The 17,936-nt window shown below is 41.3% G+C and overlaps 2 protein-coding genes across 3 annotated transcripts; one reads left to right on the forward strand and one right to left on the reverse strand.

The window, feature by feature from the left end:
- Positions 1 to 2,259: 2,259 nt before the first annotated feature.
- LOC127756730 (autophagy-related protein 101-like) lies at positions 2,260 to 4,680 on the reverse strand. Of its 2 annotated transcripts, none has more exons than XM_052282109.1 (7): positions 4,514 to 4,680; positions 4,322 to 4,358; positions 3,512 to 3,597; positions 3,242 to 3,337; positions 2,995 to 3,154; positions 2,745 to 2,898; positions 2,260 to 2,599 (listed from the first exon to the last, which is right to left on the reverse strand). In XM_052282109.1, the coding sequence occupies exons 1-7, from the start codon at positions 4,544 to 4,546 to the stop codon at positions 2,539 to 2,541; spliced, it is 627 nt and encodes a 208-aa protein (XP_052138069.1). In that variant the 5' UTR covers positions 4,547 to 4,680; the 3' UTR covers positions 2,260 to 2,538. The 2 variants fall into 2 exon arrangements, with proteins under 2 accessions (XP_052138069.1, XP_052138070.1); XM_052282110.1 differs by having other exon boundaries at positions 2,260 to 2,629.
- Positions 4,681 to 4,932: 252 nt separating this feature from the next.
- On the forward strand, positions 4,933 to 15,136 carry LOC127758176 (putative bifunctional dihydrofolate reductase-thymidylate synthase). Its single transcript, XM_052283795.1, has 11 exons — positions 4,933 to 5,060; positions 8,983 to 9,492; positions 9,594 to 9,993; positions 10,071 to 10,115; positions 10,955 to 11,020; positions 12,157 to 12,218; positions 12,300 to 12,374; positions 12,480 to 12,645; positions 13,681 to 13,804; positions 14,239 to 14,345; positions 14,457 to 15,136. The coding sequence occupies exons 2-11, from the start codon at positions 9,083 to 9,085 to the stop codon at positions 14,565 to 14,567; spliced, it is 1,566 nt and encodes a 521-aa protein (XP_052139755.1). The 5' UTR covers positions 4,933 to 5,060; positions 8,983 to 9,082; the 3' UTR covers positions 14,568 to 15,136.
- The last annotated feature ends 2,800 nt before the right edge of the window (positions 15,137 to 17,936 follow it).

Raw genomic sequence — 17,936 nt, forward strand, 5'->3', positions numbered from 1 at the left:
AATCACAGGCTCAATTCTCTTTTTATTTTGAATTGCAGTAGACTCCTGCGCAAGTTTTAGGACAGGATGAAGTCGAACAGGAAGTAAAATGAGAAGACATAAACGATCGTATCTGCCTAAACAGAGCAGTTAGGACTCCTATCCAACTCTTCGTTTGTGTAGTAAATGCCGCTTCTAGACAGTAGCATCTGTTTCCAGGAAGATTGGAGTCATTCAAGTTGTGCTGCTCTATCCAGAACCACACCAAACAGCTATCGCCTTAGGGTGTGTTTCCACGCCAAAATTGTAAGTTTGACTAAAATTAGAAGCTTGAAGAAAAAAGTTAAAAGTTTATATGTGTAGGAAAATTTTGATGTGATGGAAAAGTTAGAAGTTTGAAGAAAAAGTTGGGAACTAAACAAGGAGTTAGTCTAGAGATCCTTCGCACCATAAATCACCATCCACCTTTTATGAACTCCCATGTTTCAAGACATTAAGGCTGTGTTTAGATCCAGAGGTGTAAAGTTTTGACGTGTCACATCGGATTTACGGACACACATTTGAAGTATTAAAACATAGACTAATACAATACAAATTACGGAATCCATCTGTAAACTGCGAGACGAATTTATTAAGCCTAATTAATCCGTCATTAGCAAATGTTTACTGTAGCACAACATTGTCAGATCATGAAGCAATTAGGCTTAATAGATTCGTCTCACAATTTATACGCAATCTGTGTAATTAGTTATTTTTTTCGTTTATATTTAATACTCTATGCATGTGTCCAAACATTTGATGAGACAGGGTGAAAAATTTTGCCAGACGATCTAAACATGGCCTAACATTTAGGGTTGGTTCGGTTTACGGTTAGGTGGATGAGATATGGTCATCTTCTTTTTTGTTGTATGAATCGATCTATTTTCTTTTTTCTTGTATTCTCTCCGTCCCCAAAACCCTAACTTTTATGGGTGGATTTGGACGAGTGTTTGTCCAGATTTACTTCTAAGTTGTTATTTTTCAATGATGGGAAAGTAAGTCTCAGCTGATGGGGGTATTCATTTTTTAATAGGCCTTGACATCATTGAAAACTAACTTGAAGAGCAATACGTTTGTTAAGAAAAGGACAGTTTACGTTCTTACAAGGATCACACCCCCAACCCTCGCACCTCACGCGCACCTTTTTAAGTAAAAAGAGGGACCTAGATGACGTCTTCATGGAAAGAAGCGAGGAAAGCACTACCGCCGCTGTCCACCAAAGTTCTCAAAAGAGAACCGAGATTGGGTTTTCACCTAGCTGCCCCACTAGAGGCGGAGATGGCACGGCAACGCTCTCAGGAAGGAGAGACGCTCGAACATCATCATTGCCGGCCCTGCCAAGGCCAGGCTGGGCTTTCACCTGCCGCCTACCGCCTGCCTATCCACAACTGACGCACCATTTCTCCATCGCCATCTAAATTTTGTCAACGTGTGAGCACCATTTCTCCCGCGCCTCCCTCTAGCCACCTGCTACCTTCGCTACAAGAGTCGCACGTCCTTGCGACCTTCAGCCTTCTTTGCCACCGGCCACTGCTTTTGTGAGCCTCTACCAGACCGCGTCTCCAGGGTCGCGCCACCGCGAGCTCATCCTCTCCCGATTCCGGCTATTCCGGGCTTGCCAGGGCGGCCATTTCAGGCGCTGCCTCCCACGCCGAGGAGAAGCTCCGCCGCCGCCTTCCGGGCCAGCCCCTCGGGCTCCGATGGTAGTGAAGCGGCTAGAGGAGGGACGAAGGTGGTGGTGCAGGCTGCTAGGGTTTCTCCCCCGAGCCACCCTCGTGAGAGCGACACGAGGGACCTCTACTAATGCTACACGTAAAGTGCAAAATTCAAACACATAATATGGGCGTAAGAGAAATACAATATCTTTGCCTAGTGTGTGGTACAAAAGAAAGTATGAACAAGAAGAACGTCACACAAGTGAAAACGGCGCATCATCTCCTTGTCATATACTACAAAGGATGTGCACCATGGTGGCGGCCTTGGGTGCAATAGAGCCAGCACAACCCCCTGCAGAATGGGAACACAAGTGTGGTGGGAAAGAAAAACAAAAGAATCTTCCACCTTGAAAGAGACAAAACTTTAATTGTAAATTCTTCCAATATTTTCCTACAAGTAAATTATTTTTTGTGAAATTCGCAGACATTACCCCCTGTTTAGCAACCACAGTTGCAAATTATCGATTCCCCAAATAAGATTAGCCACTGTCAGTTATTATAGCAAAGCTGCTTGTGGTCGCACATATTGACTGCAGACAACTCAATTTCTCTCATAGTAAGATTTGCCAGCATGAGTTTTTAGTTAGGAACAACTGCTTTTGGTCACAGATTAACAAGGGAAATATTTACATCTCCAGTGAGTAAAATCGTTGGTTTCTGTCTGTTCTATTATTACCTAAATTATTCTGTACAATATGATACTGTTCATGACAATGGCTTGACATCTTTGACAGAACGACCACATAGGGGGTTATCTTCTATCCCAACGCTGGACATGGCGTACTTGATGATCACCGTCTTCAGTTCAACTATTCAACACTCTTCTAAGGACGTCGGCGTTCCACCCGAATACAGAATCAGAAGAGCTGTCAACACGTCCAAGGAAAAGGTGTCACCTGGAGATTCAGATATTGATACAGAATCTTCAACAAACTTACAGAATTCATCTGTCATCAGAGGGTACCCAACGAAATGTTCAGTGCAATTAGATATGTAAATGAAAATATGCACCTGGGGATCGAGATCTCGTGATTGAATATCCTATCGGAGATTGGAGGAATATGGTCTTTTTTCTCATTGGCGAAGTTGATGATCTGGAAAAGGACTTCCTGGATCAGCAACCCCAGCGCAGCACGCTTGGAGCTGGCCTCTTCCAACGCTTTCCCTGAGGGGAAATGTCAACAGAAATTAGTTTGCCGATGATTTGCTATATACATGTGAAATAATACAATCCTGAAGAATGAGCTGTAAGAAAAAAAACCTCGAATACTTGTTGATGCTTTGGAGCTACGTGATTTTCCATGTCCTTTAGGGCTTATGACATGCAAATTGATGAACCACTGTTCCCAGTAAATCCTCTCAGTTTTGCTGGTGAACCAGCTTGGGTTTTTGTTCTTTTCGTCAAAGAAGGACAGGCAGACCTAATATATTGAACTCCCCCGGTATTAAAACCAAATAACGCAAATGTGTAAAGGGCAGAGTATAATGATTATGAATATCAAACAAACCTGGCTTCTTCGATTTGGATGCTTCTCCACCCAAGCAATGAACTGGTTGATCTTTTCATCCACCTCCTTTTCTAAGTCAGGAAGTCCGCATTGAACCTGGGGCAGGAGCATGCAGAAGAACAAGATTATTTGTTTGGAACCAAGTCCAACAAACGTCATCAGGTCATGATATTTCCTTAAATTGGAAACCTCGTAAAATTGTTCGCAACATCAAATAGACAGATGAAATGGGCTGTAACATGGTTCTTCAAGAAATAAAATAGTACTCACATAGGTGATCTCAAAGAGATCGCAGTCAACATCTTTAGGCCGAACAAGAGTAAGAGTTCGGTGGAAGAAGATCGTATGTAAAATGCCTGCAACATATTCATACATACCATCACTACCAAGTACCAACATAGCGTGGACAGACATAAGAATAACACATCTGTGACATACATGATATATGCTTCAAGAATACACGCTGCAGATATAATAATTAGATCCAGATATAACATTTCATTAAGGAATACAGCCAGATCCCCATCCCTCCCTCTACCATCATAGACACTTCTCACAAGATGCTTCTTTATAATTAGGGATGGACTAATCTTAATGGTTGTAATCCTTATCCCACTACCACCTGCTAGTATTCTCCATGGTCGATGCTTCCTCTGATTCAGAGGCTCTGAAGCTTATAATTGATCTTGTAAAGATTATTTCTTTGGAATTCCTAGTTTCTGGTGGGGAACTCCACACACTTGTCCCCTTAAACATTGTTACAAAAAAACTGAAAAAGGGACTTTTTTTTTTTTTGCAATATACGACTCCGTACCAAACAATCACTAATTTGTCCCTAAAAGAAAAAAAAAAAAACTGAAGACAAACTGTAAAACTTTCGATCTCAAGAATCATACAAGTGCAGCACATAGCACATAATCCTCCATTAAAAAGTTCTGTTTGTCTTCCTTACAAAGTTGATCCTCTGATGGGGCTAAATTCACACATAGGATTCATCAATGAAACAGAAAGTGTGTGTGCAGTAACGAACTAGGAAGAAGTACTACTCATCAACAAGAGGTGAAATAGAAAAAAACTCACATCGCAGCACATCTTTGATCTCATCCTGTTCCAGCTCCTAGTGCGCATGCGATTAAAAACCATCATTAAACCGTCAGTAAAAACATCTTCTTCAAAGCACAAATTATCCCCTCCTCCCCCCACAAAAAAAAAAAAACAAGAAAATTCCCCCAACATGAGAGAGGGAGGGAGGGAGGCGGCGCTGGATCTCACCAGCTCCTTCAGTTGGCACGTCTCGCAGTTCATCGCGACCGGTCTGTCTCCCCTCCCTCCTACCTCCGCGGCGGCGGCGGACGCTCTCGATCGATCGCCCCCCCGCTCGCCGAAATCCTCGCCGGAATCCCCACGAGAAGAGAAGAAGAATCCGATTTTATTTTAATTTTTTCCTATATAAATATAAATAAATCCGCTCCTGTTTCGATTACCGGGTAGGAGAAGCGAAGCAACCGGAGCTGTGGCACTGACAGGTGGGTCCCACTGCCATATGTGGGACCCACCGCGCAGCAGGAGACTGCCATGTGGGCCCACGCGGAAAGTGACAAGAAGGATTTTTGGTGAGGGAAAACTCGTCTCCGGGCTCTCCGCTACTAGGGTTTGCGCGCGCAAGTTTCCCGCCGTCTCCCGCCAAAAAAAAGAAAAAAAAGAAAAAAAAAAAACGCGGCTCCTCGCGCCTCCCCCCGACCACCACCTCGGCGATTCGACGGCGGACCTCTCGCTGCTGGCCTCCGCGGCTTGGTTTCGGCTCGCGGCGCCATCTCGAGTGAGTGATTCGGTTGTTCTTTAAGCAGATTCGTTCTTTCTTTTTTTTTTCTTCTTCTTGTTCGGTTAATTTCCTGAGAAAATCACTCAGGTTGTAGTGTATTCGCCTTGGCTGACTCAAGATTGGTACAGTGGGAAGGAAGAGTGTATTAGGCGTAATCTAAGTGTTATGTTGTTTTTTTTTGTTTCTTAATCGTGCGTGTTCTGTGGCGAAGGTTAGAATTTGGGGACGAATATATTGATGTGGAAAATAGAGTGGAGGTTCATCCAGGGAGAATACGAAAGTAATATGTTTAATTTCTTTCGAGAAGGAAGAGTATTAGGTGTAAGTGAAGTGCTATGTTGTTTTTCTTTTAATCGAGTGTGGTCGGTGGCGAAGGTAGAAGTTGGGGACGAATATAATGGCTTGGTGAAGAGAACTGAGGTTCACTGATGGAGAATTCGATAGTAATTTGATCAATTTCTAACTGTAATTCTTTGAAAAAGGTAATTGAAACATTCGTGGTCAGGCCAATATTGAAGCGATCCCGAAATGAGTAGCTGGCAAATTTTCTTCCTTTTTTTTCTTGATATAAATAAATCCGCTCCTGTTTCGATTGCGGAGTTTTGTTGGATTGGGTAGGAGAAGTGAAGCAACCGCAGGGCTCAGCTGGGGGACTGACAGGTGGGTCCCACCCTTATATGTGGGACCCATCTTTCTGGGGAAGCCGATGAACATAGCAGCGGCAGCGAAAGGAATAAGTTCATTTTAAGTCCCTTAACTTGACAGCGAATTCGATTTTTATTCCTTAATTGTAATACCAGATACAACCGATCCCACAACTGTCAAAACCGGTGCAAAAAAATCCCAAGGCAGTTTGGATGGCGGTTTTGGTTGACGTGGCATCTAAGTGGCTAGTTTGACTTGTTCTCGTCTTACGTGGCGATGACGTGGCAACGGAAGCAAAATACAAAAATTAAAATAAAAAAAAATGGAGCCCACATGTCAATCAGATAGAAGATACTCCCTCCATACTTGTAAAGGAAGTCGTTTTGGACAGTGACACGGTCTTCAAAACACAACTTTGACTTCTTGTTTCTATAAAAATATTTATTGAAAAGTGATATATGTATACTTTTATAAAAGTATTATTCAAGACAAATCTATTCATATATTTTTTATATTTTCAAACTCAGCAACTTGAGAATTATTCATGATTTATATCCCAAGGATTCACTTAAACATTGTCCTGAACGACTTTCTTTACGAGTATGGAGGGAGTAAGAACTAGTGGGACGTACATGAAAATTAGCGGACCCCAGATATCACTAACACATCCTCTCCTTACCCCTCTCTCTCTTTGTTTCTCTCCCTTTCTCTCAGTGTCAGTTACACATTTTTCTTGGCATCTGCGGCGTGGGAGCAAACACTGTGGATGGTGGCGAAAGGCAGTGGCTGAGTGGAGGAGGAGGAGGAGAAGGGATGGTGAGCGAGACACCGTCGCTAGGCCACAGCCGCGGCCTCGCGTCTCCATCGCCGACCAAGGTGGGGGAGGTAGCCGAGGTTGGATGCGTTGGTGGCATCAGGTGTGAGCAGATACAGATGGTGATGGTGTCGTCCTCTGGCGGCCATGGCGGCGGTGAGCTGGTCCTTCTTGGTAAGCGGACGGCACGACAGTGGAGGAAAGAGGAGACGACGTGGCACCGTCGGGCTCGTGCAGCTCGAGAGAGAGGATAGATGAGGCGATGTGCTAGACGGTCACGGGCGTTAGGCGGAGGCGACTTCTTCCGTCATATCCGTGCCCGACTGCTCGTCGAGCCACGATATTAGGTCCAGGAGGTCGCCGTCGTCACCGGCATTGGGTGGCAGCAGGAGGCCGGCGAGCACGACGGGCTTGTGGTAGAGCTTGACCTCCACCACCCTCTCGGTCTCCGGCGGCGTTGGCGGCAGTGCAGGCGTCGACGAGATGGAAGGAGAATGGGATGAGGAGATGAGGAGATAGAGAAGAGAGGGAGGAGAAGGGGAGTTAATAGAGAAGAGAGGGGATGAGCTAGAGGAAGGGGATCACTGACATGTGGGTCCCACTATTTTTTAATCTTATTATTTGACTGTCATGTGGGCCCATATTTTGTTTTATTTTTAAAATTGTTAAATTTTGCTTCATATGCCACATCAGATGAAGACCGAGTCAAATTAGCCACGTGGCGTCACGTTAGCTAAAACCGTCGTCCAAACCGCTATAGGACCTATATTGCACCTGTTTTGATAGTAGATGGACCTGTTGTATCTGGTTTTCCAATTGAAAGACGAAAAATCGGATTCATTGACGAGTCAAGGGACCTCAGATGAACTTATTCCGTGGTGAAAACGCAAGCTGAAGTAACAAAGCAGTACGCACGCAAAAAAAATTTATTAGGCCCTAATGCCCAATCGTGGGCTAGTGGCCCATCTCCTCCCAGAGAGAGATAGAGAGGCAGTTTGAGAAAACTAAAAAAAAATTTTTGGTGCAAGTCGTTTCCGCTGCTAGGGTTTGCGCATGAAAATTTCCCGCCGCCTCCACACACCCCCCCCCCCAAAAAAAAAATTCCCGAAACGCGGCCTTCGGGCGCCTCCCCCGATCACCGCTCGGTGAATCGACGGTGGCGTGCCGCAGAATAGCGCAGCCGCTGCTGGCCTCCGCGGCTTGGTTTCGGTGCGCGGCGACATCTTAAGTAAGGGAGTCCATGCCTGACCCGAGACCCACATGCCCGCGCCCAACCCGAGACTCACATGCCCGTGCCCAACCCACGCTCGCCAGGTCTATTGGGCAAAAACCCCATGCCTGTGCCCATGTCTGACGGGAACGGGCATGCCCAACGGGTACCCACTCCACTGGATAGCACAAATTTTAAAAACAGAACTATAAATGCAAAAGTTACAACAAAACCACATCTACACACATAATTTATGTTCAACACTTACAACATCTACGTCATGACATCAACATCAAGACTTGCAAAACAAAGCCAACAATATCAATTAATCAGGGCAGCCATCAGTTGCACAACAAAGCCAGCAATATCTCAGTTCAACACTTAATCTCAGCTCACAAGTCACAACACCAATTTCAGATCTGGCATAAGATCAGGCTTGCCTGCGTGCGCTGGCGCCTACTCCCTCCCGTGCGGCTGTGCGCCGCCACCTGTGTGCTGCCACCTGTGGTCCCTCTGCCTGCTCCCTCCCTCCCTTGCGCCGCGGCGCCCCCGCCTATGCTCATTCCCTCCCGTGCGCCGGGAGCCCGAGAGAGAGAGACTGAGAGAGAGAGAGAGAGACGCGAGGGAGTGAGAGACTAGGGTTAGGGTTATGTAGAGATGTGAAATATATATACCGCCTCATATAAATGGGCCAATGGGCTGGGCCTGAGGAGGGATGTTAAACTATTGAAGGCATGCCTGATGGATAATTGGATATAGATGGGCTACAAATTTTCGGGTCGGGCATGGGTTATCCGTGGGCAAAATATAAAACCCGGCTGCGCTCACTAAGTTCGCGGGTGTCAGGTCGGGCGTGCCCACGGACAAAAGAACGCGCCCACGCCCCTGTCCATCGGGTCGGGTATCTACCCGAGCCCGTGGGCATTACTGCCATCCCTACAGAAAATTAAGTTTTACATTTCTTCCATCAGAAGAGTGCAGGATGTACTCTGGAAGTAAAGTAGGGCAATATAATTAGGGTAGTCACATACCATTTCCTCAGTGATTTCGGAAGGCCAGTGATTGATTCCTCTTATTTGGTGAGGATGTATGAAGTCTTAAATTCTTATAGACGTTTCCCTAAATGTCCTTATTGGCATTATCTAAAAAAAATGTCCTTTTTTTTGGATCTCAATATTTGAAGAGTGCTGTCCTTTTTGGATTCTTTCTCTTTTGTTGCCTTCTAATATTCAGGCCACACATTTTTTCAGAAAGAGTAACATCCTGATCTTCAGACTTCAAAGTCTCAAATATCTTGAATTCAGGGACAAACTCAATTTCTCCCGCTTTCACAAATCTCAAGTGATAGTCATGTCTACAAATGTTAACAATGGTAACTCAGAGAGCAACCTTAAGAGAAGTTATCAAGTTGTGGTTGCTGCTACTCGCGACATGGGTATTGGGAAGGATGGGACGCTGCCATGGAAGCTGCCGGGTGACCTGAAGTTTTTTAAAGATATTACAGTGACTACGTCAGACCCTTCAAAGAAAAATGCTGTTGTAATGGGAAGGAAAACATGGGAAAGCATACCCCTTAAGTTTAGACCACTCCCTGGTCGTTTGAATGTAATATTGACTCGTTCTGGTAGTTTTGATTTTGCAACTGCAGAAAATGTTGTTATCTGTGGGAGTTTGGATTCTGCCTTACAACTGCTAGCAACAACTCCATACTGTTTGACAGTTGAGAAAACTTTTATAATAGGAGGTGGCGAGATTCTGAGGTGAGTCATCACCTTTTTATTGGAATATCTTTGTGCACAACATTACTTAGCTATTCTGTCATCAGATTCAATATTAACTTTAACAACAAGTTGTGTTGTAGGCAATCTTTAAATGCGCCTGCTTGTGAGGCCATCCATCTTACCGACATAGAGTCCAGCATTGAATGTGATACTTTCATTCCTCCAATTGATCTCTCCATTTTCCACCCATGGTATTCATCATTTCCAGTGGTAGAAAACGGCATCAAGCATTCTTTCATTTCCTTTGTTCGTGTTACAAAATCAATTGCAGAAGCTAATGATTCTAGTGGCAAGGAATTGACTGGAAATGATTCTAAGAAGGTCAAGTTTCAAATTGAGAATTTTTCCTTTTTACCTAAAATGATATTTGAAAGGCACGAGGAGTATCAATATCTCAATCTTGTTCAAGATATAATAAGAAATGGTGCTAAGAAAAATGACAGAACAGGAACAGGGACAGTATCAAAGTTTGGTTGCCAGGTACTTTCTCATCATATTTTTGTTGGAATTGTATTTGATCCATGGAGGGCTATAAGTATTTTTTTGTTTCTTATCAGATGCGGTTCAACTTAAGGAGGAACTTTCCATTGCTCACAACGAAGGTATTTTATACTGTATTCTTTTTGAACTGTATACACTACTAAGCACACTGCTCTTTAAAGTCTTAATACATTGATATGCATAGCTTTTGCATATTCCTGGAAAAAAAGGCACTACCGAGTATAAACAAAGCTATGGTCAGTACATGGTCCTAGAACTGAAAGAATACCTTATTTCTGATAATTCGTTTTTGGTAAAGTTTTTCTTTCAGGGAAGAAAGTAAAGGGAACTGTCATATAATGAACAAATACACATTTATCTGGTGTTAAAAATTTAAGCTGCTTCTAGCCTGTTGAAGAATGACTTAGATGGATATCAGTGATACCTGCAAAAAGGATGTCAATCATGTTTCTGCTGAGGGATTTGCACTGCATTTTTATTTTTATTTAATATTTACCTTCTTTTATGGTTAATTTCTTGGTTAAATGGGCCTCATTTGTATTTTGTACTCTGCAAGATGGATTTGCAATTTACTGACTGCATCAATTATTCTTAATTCTGTTGAAATGAGCATTTCACTATTGCAGTAGCTTGGTCCTTAATAAGGTTAAATTAAGATATTTTTACCACAAATGCCCTAAAATATTATGAGACTGATTTATGTGACAAACTATGTGAATTTCCTTTTTGATAGTTTTCAAGAATTGTAAAATTTGGCAAAGTCATCTTATTTATCTTAATCAGGACTTGCCTGTTTGTCTGAACTTTGAACTATGGATGAAAAATCTTGGGGCATTGTACCCCTTGTGTATTTACTAATCCTCAAACAGCATAACATTTATTTTTATTTATTATCCTGGACTACTTTTGATAAGTGAAATGTTCTCTTTGCCTTTACCAGAGGGTATTTTGGCGTGGTGTTCTTGAAGAGCTATTGTGGTTCATCAGTGGCTCAACAAATGCAAAGGTGCCTTTTCCTTTAATACATAGAGCAATTAGTTGCTTGATGTATGTATGAGACGACCTCGTTGCTACTTTGTTGTGCTGTATTATTTTAGTGGTAAAAGGGCTAGTGCACTTTTCACGTACAAGGGGACACACTCTCATGCGCACTGGAACTGTTGTGGGTGATAATATAAAGTTATAACGCACAATATGGTACATCTTAGAGCTTGCATCATGCATCGTGTGGAAGTTATGCATAGCTAAGTTCAATGGGATTCTTTTGTACTGTATTTTCTAATTAAATATGTTACGGCACTTGGCCCATTCATCTGTTTTTGGAATACCACCGTACATGTGTATCCTATTTCCAGCAAGTTGTGCATCTTATGTTTTCTGGCTGTCATGTGACAAATTTACTGATCTTATGCTGGCAAGCATACTTAAATCCCAGTTACTTATTTTGTCTGCCTTTCATGTCATGATTGCTGTTTTATTGTCGCTGTAATGATCCTTAGATCATCATGGGGGGAAAACAACTGTCAGAGGAACTGGCTTGCGACGACTTTAAGTAGAACAGTGCTAGGTGAAGTATATGGGACCGGCTTGGCAAAAAATAGAACTAGAGTAGCTCGTCACGGGAGAGGTAACAGCTGAAGTTGAGGGGCTAGGGACTTGTTTATTCATCTCTTCTTGCTTAATAAAAAGATAGGTCATTTGTCATGCAACCCCATTCTTATATAGGTAGGGTGACCCCTTAAGAAACTTTTCTCCAAAATTAAGTAAATAGTCTCTAGTTCAACTCAGTCTCTAGTTCAATCTCGAAACAAACTCACTTCTAAATTATTGAGGACACTGTTCAAAACACAAACAGTGTTGCTGCACATAACAGTTATAAACTTGTAATGCATACATGAATACATGATTCATGTTTGGGTACTACTGATGCTATTACTATTTGTACATTCAAATTGTTGATTGTTTTGTCATATGCACTGAACTCCGTAACCCATGTTGATCTGCTTTGTTGAATTGACAGTCTCCTTCAATTCATTCAAGCTGTTGTTTATGGGCACTGTTTCTGAAATTTTAAATTATTGTTTTCTCCAAATAGTTTGTTATTTTTATTTGTCATGGCAGTAAACAAGTTTTCTCTTGCAGGTTTTACAGGAGAAAGGTATTCACATATGGGATGGCAATGCTTCAAGGCAGTATCTTGACAGGTACATCTCTTATTATATATCTTCTTGATAGAAACATAACTTGGAAGCAAGTATCTTATTTTTTTTCTTGGAATTTTGTAGTATTGGTTTAACACAAAGGGAGGAGGGGGACTTGGGACCAGTTTATGGATTTCAGTGGAGACACTTTGGTGCTGAGTAAGTTTGCAGTACTTTGAAACTTTCCTCTCTCTCTCTCTCTTTCTCTCCATATTTCCTTAACTTTATCTGACTAGATTCTAATTTCCGCGAAATATTTTGTAGATATACTGACATGCATGCTGACTACGTGGGAAAAGGTTTTGATCAGTTAATGGATGTCATTGACAAGATCAAGAATAATCCCGATGATAGAAGAATCATTTTATCTGCATGGAATCCAACAGACCTGAAAAAGATGGCCCTGCCACCATGCCACATGTTTGCTCAGGTTAGCATAGCTTAGTCTTTTTTCTTCATGTTTACATCTCAAGCTTCAGTCCTCTGTATTTAAGAATTTAATCTTACCAATCTTCAGTAATCACAATGTTGTACATAAGTGAAGCACTGAAGCCAATGTTAAAAAACTTAACCATTTATTTATGTCTAGATCGGGAACCCCTCGTAAGATTTTCTTCAGAGTTCGCTTAGTTTCCAATACATATTGGTGACATGGTGCCGATATTCTGATACAATTTTCATGAGATTATTATTTTTAGTAGCAAGGCAAGATCTCTGCCTAATGCATTAATAGAGGTGGCAAACATAGTTTACAGTCTCCACATTGATTTTGAAGGCTGTCTTTTGGAGATTGACCTTTGAGTTGGAACACTCCTCTATCTCTCTCCTTTCGACTGTTCTAGCAAGCGTAGATCATGAGGTCGTTGAATTTCTTCATTTTTATTTGTACATTGGCGTTAGACTCATGCCTCCATCCTGTGAAGCTATGGAAGACATTTCTCAGTCTGAACTGTTCTTATTTTTTCATGTTTCCACCTTGAAGAGGTTAGGTGCAATATGTTTTGGCTCCATGATTCCGAACAAATGCCAAGGGTCCCTTTCAATGAAGCTCTGCAATTCCAATTCAACAATCATTATTTGTAACTGCTTTTCTATTCATGCACTGCCACTGCAAGCAGAGTGCCGTTTAAACTTATCAAGACCTTCCTCAATAGAGGAAAGATCCTTTGGTTTTTCATATTTGTCCCATTTAACAAGACAGTGACCCCACTTGCACTATCTGAATCCATAATGGGACAATACCTTGATGTTATCTAATCTCTTCATTGCCGATTAGCAAAGGAAAGATTGTGAGGTGATAATTTGGCATAGTGGAGAGAACCGAATTAAAAGGGTCAGTCTTCTGGATGGAGACAAGTTTTCAGTGACATCTCTTAGTTTTTCATGAAATGATTTTGATGCTACCAGATGCGCTTTTCTCATTTGACTAGCTTATCTAACTTCTGTAATGTACTGAAATCCCCAGTTTTATGTTGAGGATGGGGAGTTATCATGCCAGATGTACCAACGCTCTGCTGATATGGGGCTCGGTGTGCCATTCAACATTGCATCATATTCTCTTCTGACATGTATGATTGCACAAGTGTGTGGTATGTTCTCACTTGCTTATCTTTTTACACCAGTTGTTCGTTTCCCCTAATGTCAAAACTTCAAACTAGAACCCATTGCACATGCTAATTATTCGTAACAACTTGGTTTATTGTTGATTCTGATAATCCGATTTATATATTGATTGTTGTATACTTGTATACACAGCGATCTGTCATATTAGCCTGTTATGCTGGAACTTTCAAATGCAATTTAGAGCTATCAGTTTCCTGGCAGAAAAACTGTTATGAATCATTCTTATGGTAATATAGAATAAAATTGTACGTAATATTCTTGGTTTATTGCCTTCCATTTTTAGTGAATATAAAAATATATTACAATAAACAGTTGCAGAACTACCTGATCCCAACTCTTTATGTACCCATTCTTTTTCTGTGTTTTTTTTGACATAAGCATTCTGTTTCTTTGTGAGCAGATCTTTCTCCTGGGGATTTTATCCATGTTATAGGTGATGCCCATGTTTACCGTACACATGTTGAAGCGTTAGAGGAGCAAATGCGGAAGCAGCCTAAACCATTCCCTGTAAGCAAATGTTGATTGATTTACTGCATAAAAATGATATATTTTATTCAAAGTACCTGATTTTTTGATTATTCAACTGATGTTTTTGTGAGTTTTGGATCCCATCTGCAGATTTTGAAGATAAATCCTGTGAAGAAAGATATTGATTCTTTTGTAACATCAGACTTCAAACTGGTTCGCTATGATCCTCACCAGAAGATAGAAATGAAGATGGCAGTATGAGTTGGTAGCTTCTATTTGCAGACTTATGTTGTATATATTTGATGGCAAATTGATATGGTTGATTGGATTGAAGTGCCTTGTCATCCTGTCTTACAAATATGTCTTACAAATTGATATATTTGCTGTTGTTCTGGATGATTGGTATAAGATGGATCATTTCCACCAAATCTTCCATCCACACTAAACAATATGCTAAAACGTTTAAAAAATTCATTAAATTTACTTTCACTTGTTTTCATTCTGTATTTCTGTCTGCAGCAAACACAGCTAGAGCCTTTGTAACAGTACACGGAATTTAGAAAAATGGCATGAGCCCTTGAATAATACTAATTTGTCCAGCCTCAAACTACTATCCGCTTGATTTTGTGCCTCAAACTCGAAGCAAAATTTTCTTTACTAAATTTAGCATGTATTACTTTGCCTGACAATTTTTACTGTTCTGATAGTGAGGCAGCTTGGAAACTTATTTTTTAAATGCACATTTGTGCCCAACGTTGGGATACCTGTCCAGCCATTCCATGTGATTCTTCTGGTTTTGTGATCTGATCATCTGAAGAGTGAAAAGGCACCATCTGACCTTAATTTTGGTAGTTATTTCTTCATTTGCAAGTATTTGGATTCGTCTGCTACTAATTATTGTATGACTCATACTTCTTTTAGAAGGAAGGTCACAATGTGAATGTGACCAAGCCTCAAAATTTTAAAAGAAAGCCAGAACAGTCGATTAAGGCTCAAACATAAGAAACCAAAGAAAAGGAGATAACTGGCTTTCCAAATCATCAATACAAGCACTTAAGCAGAGCCAAGATCAGGCAGGAGACTGCATCACACTACACTACCAGCGAAAGGAGAGCTACCACTGATGGACATTCACGAACCAACTTCCTATCCTAGCCTTCAAATATTTCTTGGCAGCACATCCACCACATCTTCCATCTCTGTATAAAAGACACCATTTTGTACAGGATATTCAGAGGTCATTTGAGGACAACATCATTGATGAATAAATCATTCCTTGTTTTAACCACAATATCCCAACAGGCAGCACCCAGGATCATCAACAGAAAATTTATATGCCTTATGCAATTACCCCTCATAAGCATGAGATGATGTATTGCTGTTTTAGGGGACTCCTCATGTTCGCAAAAATAAAGCTAGATCATACTGCAGATAATGAATACTTACATAGGGAGCTCCAGAAAGATAACTTCCTGATGCCTCCCAACCTTAGATCGATAGTTTTTTGTCCTTTGGATAATGCCCCCAATGTCTCCATGCCTTTTGCTAGATGAATTTGTAGCAAACTCAGGAGTTGGATACTTGAAAGAAGAATAGCATAAACCTGCACATATTTTGATTCCTTTCAGATTCGTTCAGTGGCTGGTGATCTCTTTGACATATATAAAACAGGAAAGGCAGTTCTATCTAGCAGTATCAGTATTCACCTTCCCTTCAAATTCTCATACCTTGCGAGTAATCAATCATTACTTCGTCACCATCCACCCATTCATTGGAATTGGGTCCATTGCTGTAGCATGGTGCCTTGTCAGAGGGCTGTGACAGCACTTGCCATTTGTCCTGATCTCCACTATCCTCTCACTAACCAACATTCTAGATTGGCAGCTACAATACCTGTGCCGTAGACTATTTTTCCGGGCTTACGTTTTTCTCCTTTCAATGCTGCGCACTGTGCACGTCGAGTAACAGTTAATTGTGCATTATGTGGATGAAAAAATGTTTCTTAGACACATGTATAAAACAACAACTCTATAATACTGAATATTCTTTATTTCCTCCCAAATATCTAATACTTTCGAGGACTAATAGTCTAATACCCACCTTCACTTTGGTCATCATTATGTGTAAATGGTTAACCTAGAACGACCTGTGTTTATCAACCTATATAATTCCTCATTTGTTATTGATCTTATCAATGCCACACCATAACACACGCAGGATCTCCACCTTTACTAATGGGCCAGAATATTACACATTCATGCCATTTCTTTTTTTATTATCTTCATCATAATTGGTTATGCTCTATTCTTGCGGCAATATATATACGAATGAGATTGAATGGACTGTTTTTGTTCCACAAAATTTCTACTTACTCGAGATATTTCAGCTGCTGATTTAAAGATGCATTGGATCGACAATGTTTGCAACTTCACTTCGAAAGGGAAGTTTGAACCCTCACCCCTCCCCCGAGTACACGAACAATTTCGTCAGAAATTCTCAAACTTATGTGTATTTGAATGTTTGATCAGATAACACCGATGTACGATATCTGACCAACCAGTGTGTTCCTTCGTATATTGTGAGCAGTGACCCCATTAGCCAATGCTTGTTGACCGCGGCCCGCTGAACTGCAGCAGCTAGCTCAGACTAAACGCTCAGAATTGCTCATCGCGTCTTCCAACATCTTTGGGGGGGGGGGGGGGGGGGGGGGGGGGGGGGCGGGGACAAACGCTCAGTGTATGCGTTACAAGGCAACTAGCATTTTGGATATCCCTCCGTCCAATAAAAAACCAACCTAATAATGGATATAGCGTATTCTAGTATAATGAATTTAGACATAGGTATGTCTAGATTTATAGTACTCGAATGCGTCACATCTAATTCTAGATTTGTTTTTTTAAGGACGGAAGGAGTACTTTTGACGTGTGGACCAACCTAATAATTTCATTTGGGCGAGCAAAATGAGAAAGAGGATTGCAGGTGGGCCATAGCCAATTTGGCGCCACGTAAGACCAGAACCACTGTGCAAACTGTTGAGGGATATAAATTAATCTGGTTTTAGAAGTTGAGGGATATTCTATACCCGGTTTTACAGTTAAAGGATGCGAATGAAACTCGACCTATATATGAGGGACGTAGAATGGACTCTTTCCTTGTTATGGCGTGGTCAGCCCACCACCACCGCACGCCCATTAGCATATTTGATCACTTAAAAAATTAGCTGTCGCTATGTAGTGTGTTTATACATGGAATTAGGCTACTAATTCTTCTAATCAAGTAGTACACATTAGGTATTTTTAGTTCAAAAACAACTCTGGGAACATGCTTTTGTGCCCAAAATAGTTATGCGTAGTTAGCCAATTTTTATATGGTTTTTGCTCATAAATTATTGCCAAAATTGGAGTATAAAGTCTAAACAACTAATTGAAGTGATTTAACACTTTATGTTTAATCTAAAATAATGATATCTTACCGAAATTGCCTCAATCCACAATTAATTTAGCTCAAAAAAATTTTGGCTTTAAAGATTTGTAGCTTACAAAATTGATCTTAGAATTTGAGCCCAATCAGACATGGCGTTAGCTTAGGCTAGCGCAGTGCCTCAAAATCCTAGCTCCGCCCCTGCTTCCT

Source organism: Oryza glaberrima, chromosome 12 (assembly GCF_000147395.1).
Source record: "Oryza glaberrima chromosome 12, OglaRS2, whole genome shotgun sequence".
Taxonomy (NCBI): Eukaryota; Viridiplantae; Streptophyta; class Magnoliopsida; order Poales; family Poaceae; genus Oryza; species Oryza glaberrima.

Bases quoted from the DNA above. Each gene is read 5' to 3' on its own strand.
- LOC127756730 (XM_052282109.1), bottom strand. From the start codon at position 4,546: ATGAACTGCGAGACGTGCCAACTGAAGGAGCTG. The intron at 3,155-3,241 runs GTTTGTTTGATA...TCAATATATTAG, and splicing joins ATCCAAATCGAAGAAGCCAG to GTCTGCCTGTCCTTCTTTGA. The intron at 2,899-2,994 runs GTTTTTTTTCTT...ATTTCCCCTCAG, and splicing joins AGCATCAACAAGTATTCGAG to GGAAAGCGTTGGAAGAGGCC.
- LOC127758176 (XM_052283795.1), top strand. From the start codon at position 9,083: ATGTCTACAAATGTTAACAATGGTAACTCAGAGAGCAACCTTAAGAGA. The intron at 12,646-13,680 runs GTTAGCATAGCT...TGAAATCCCCAG, and splicing joins CATGCCACATGTTTGCTCAG to TTTTATGTTGAGGATGGGGA. The intron at 14,346-14,456 runs GTAAGCAAATGT...TCCCATCTGCAG, and splicing joins AGCAGCCTAAACCATTCCCT to ATTTTGAAGATAAATCCTGT.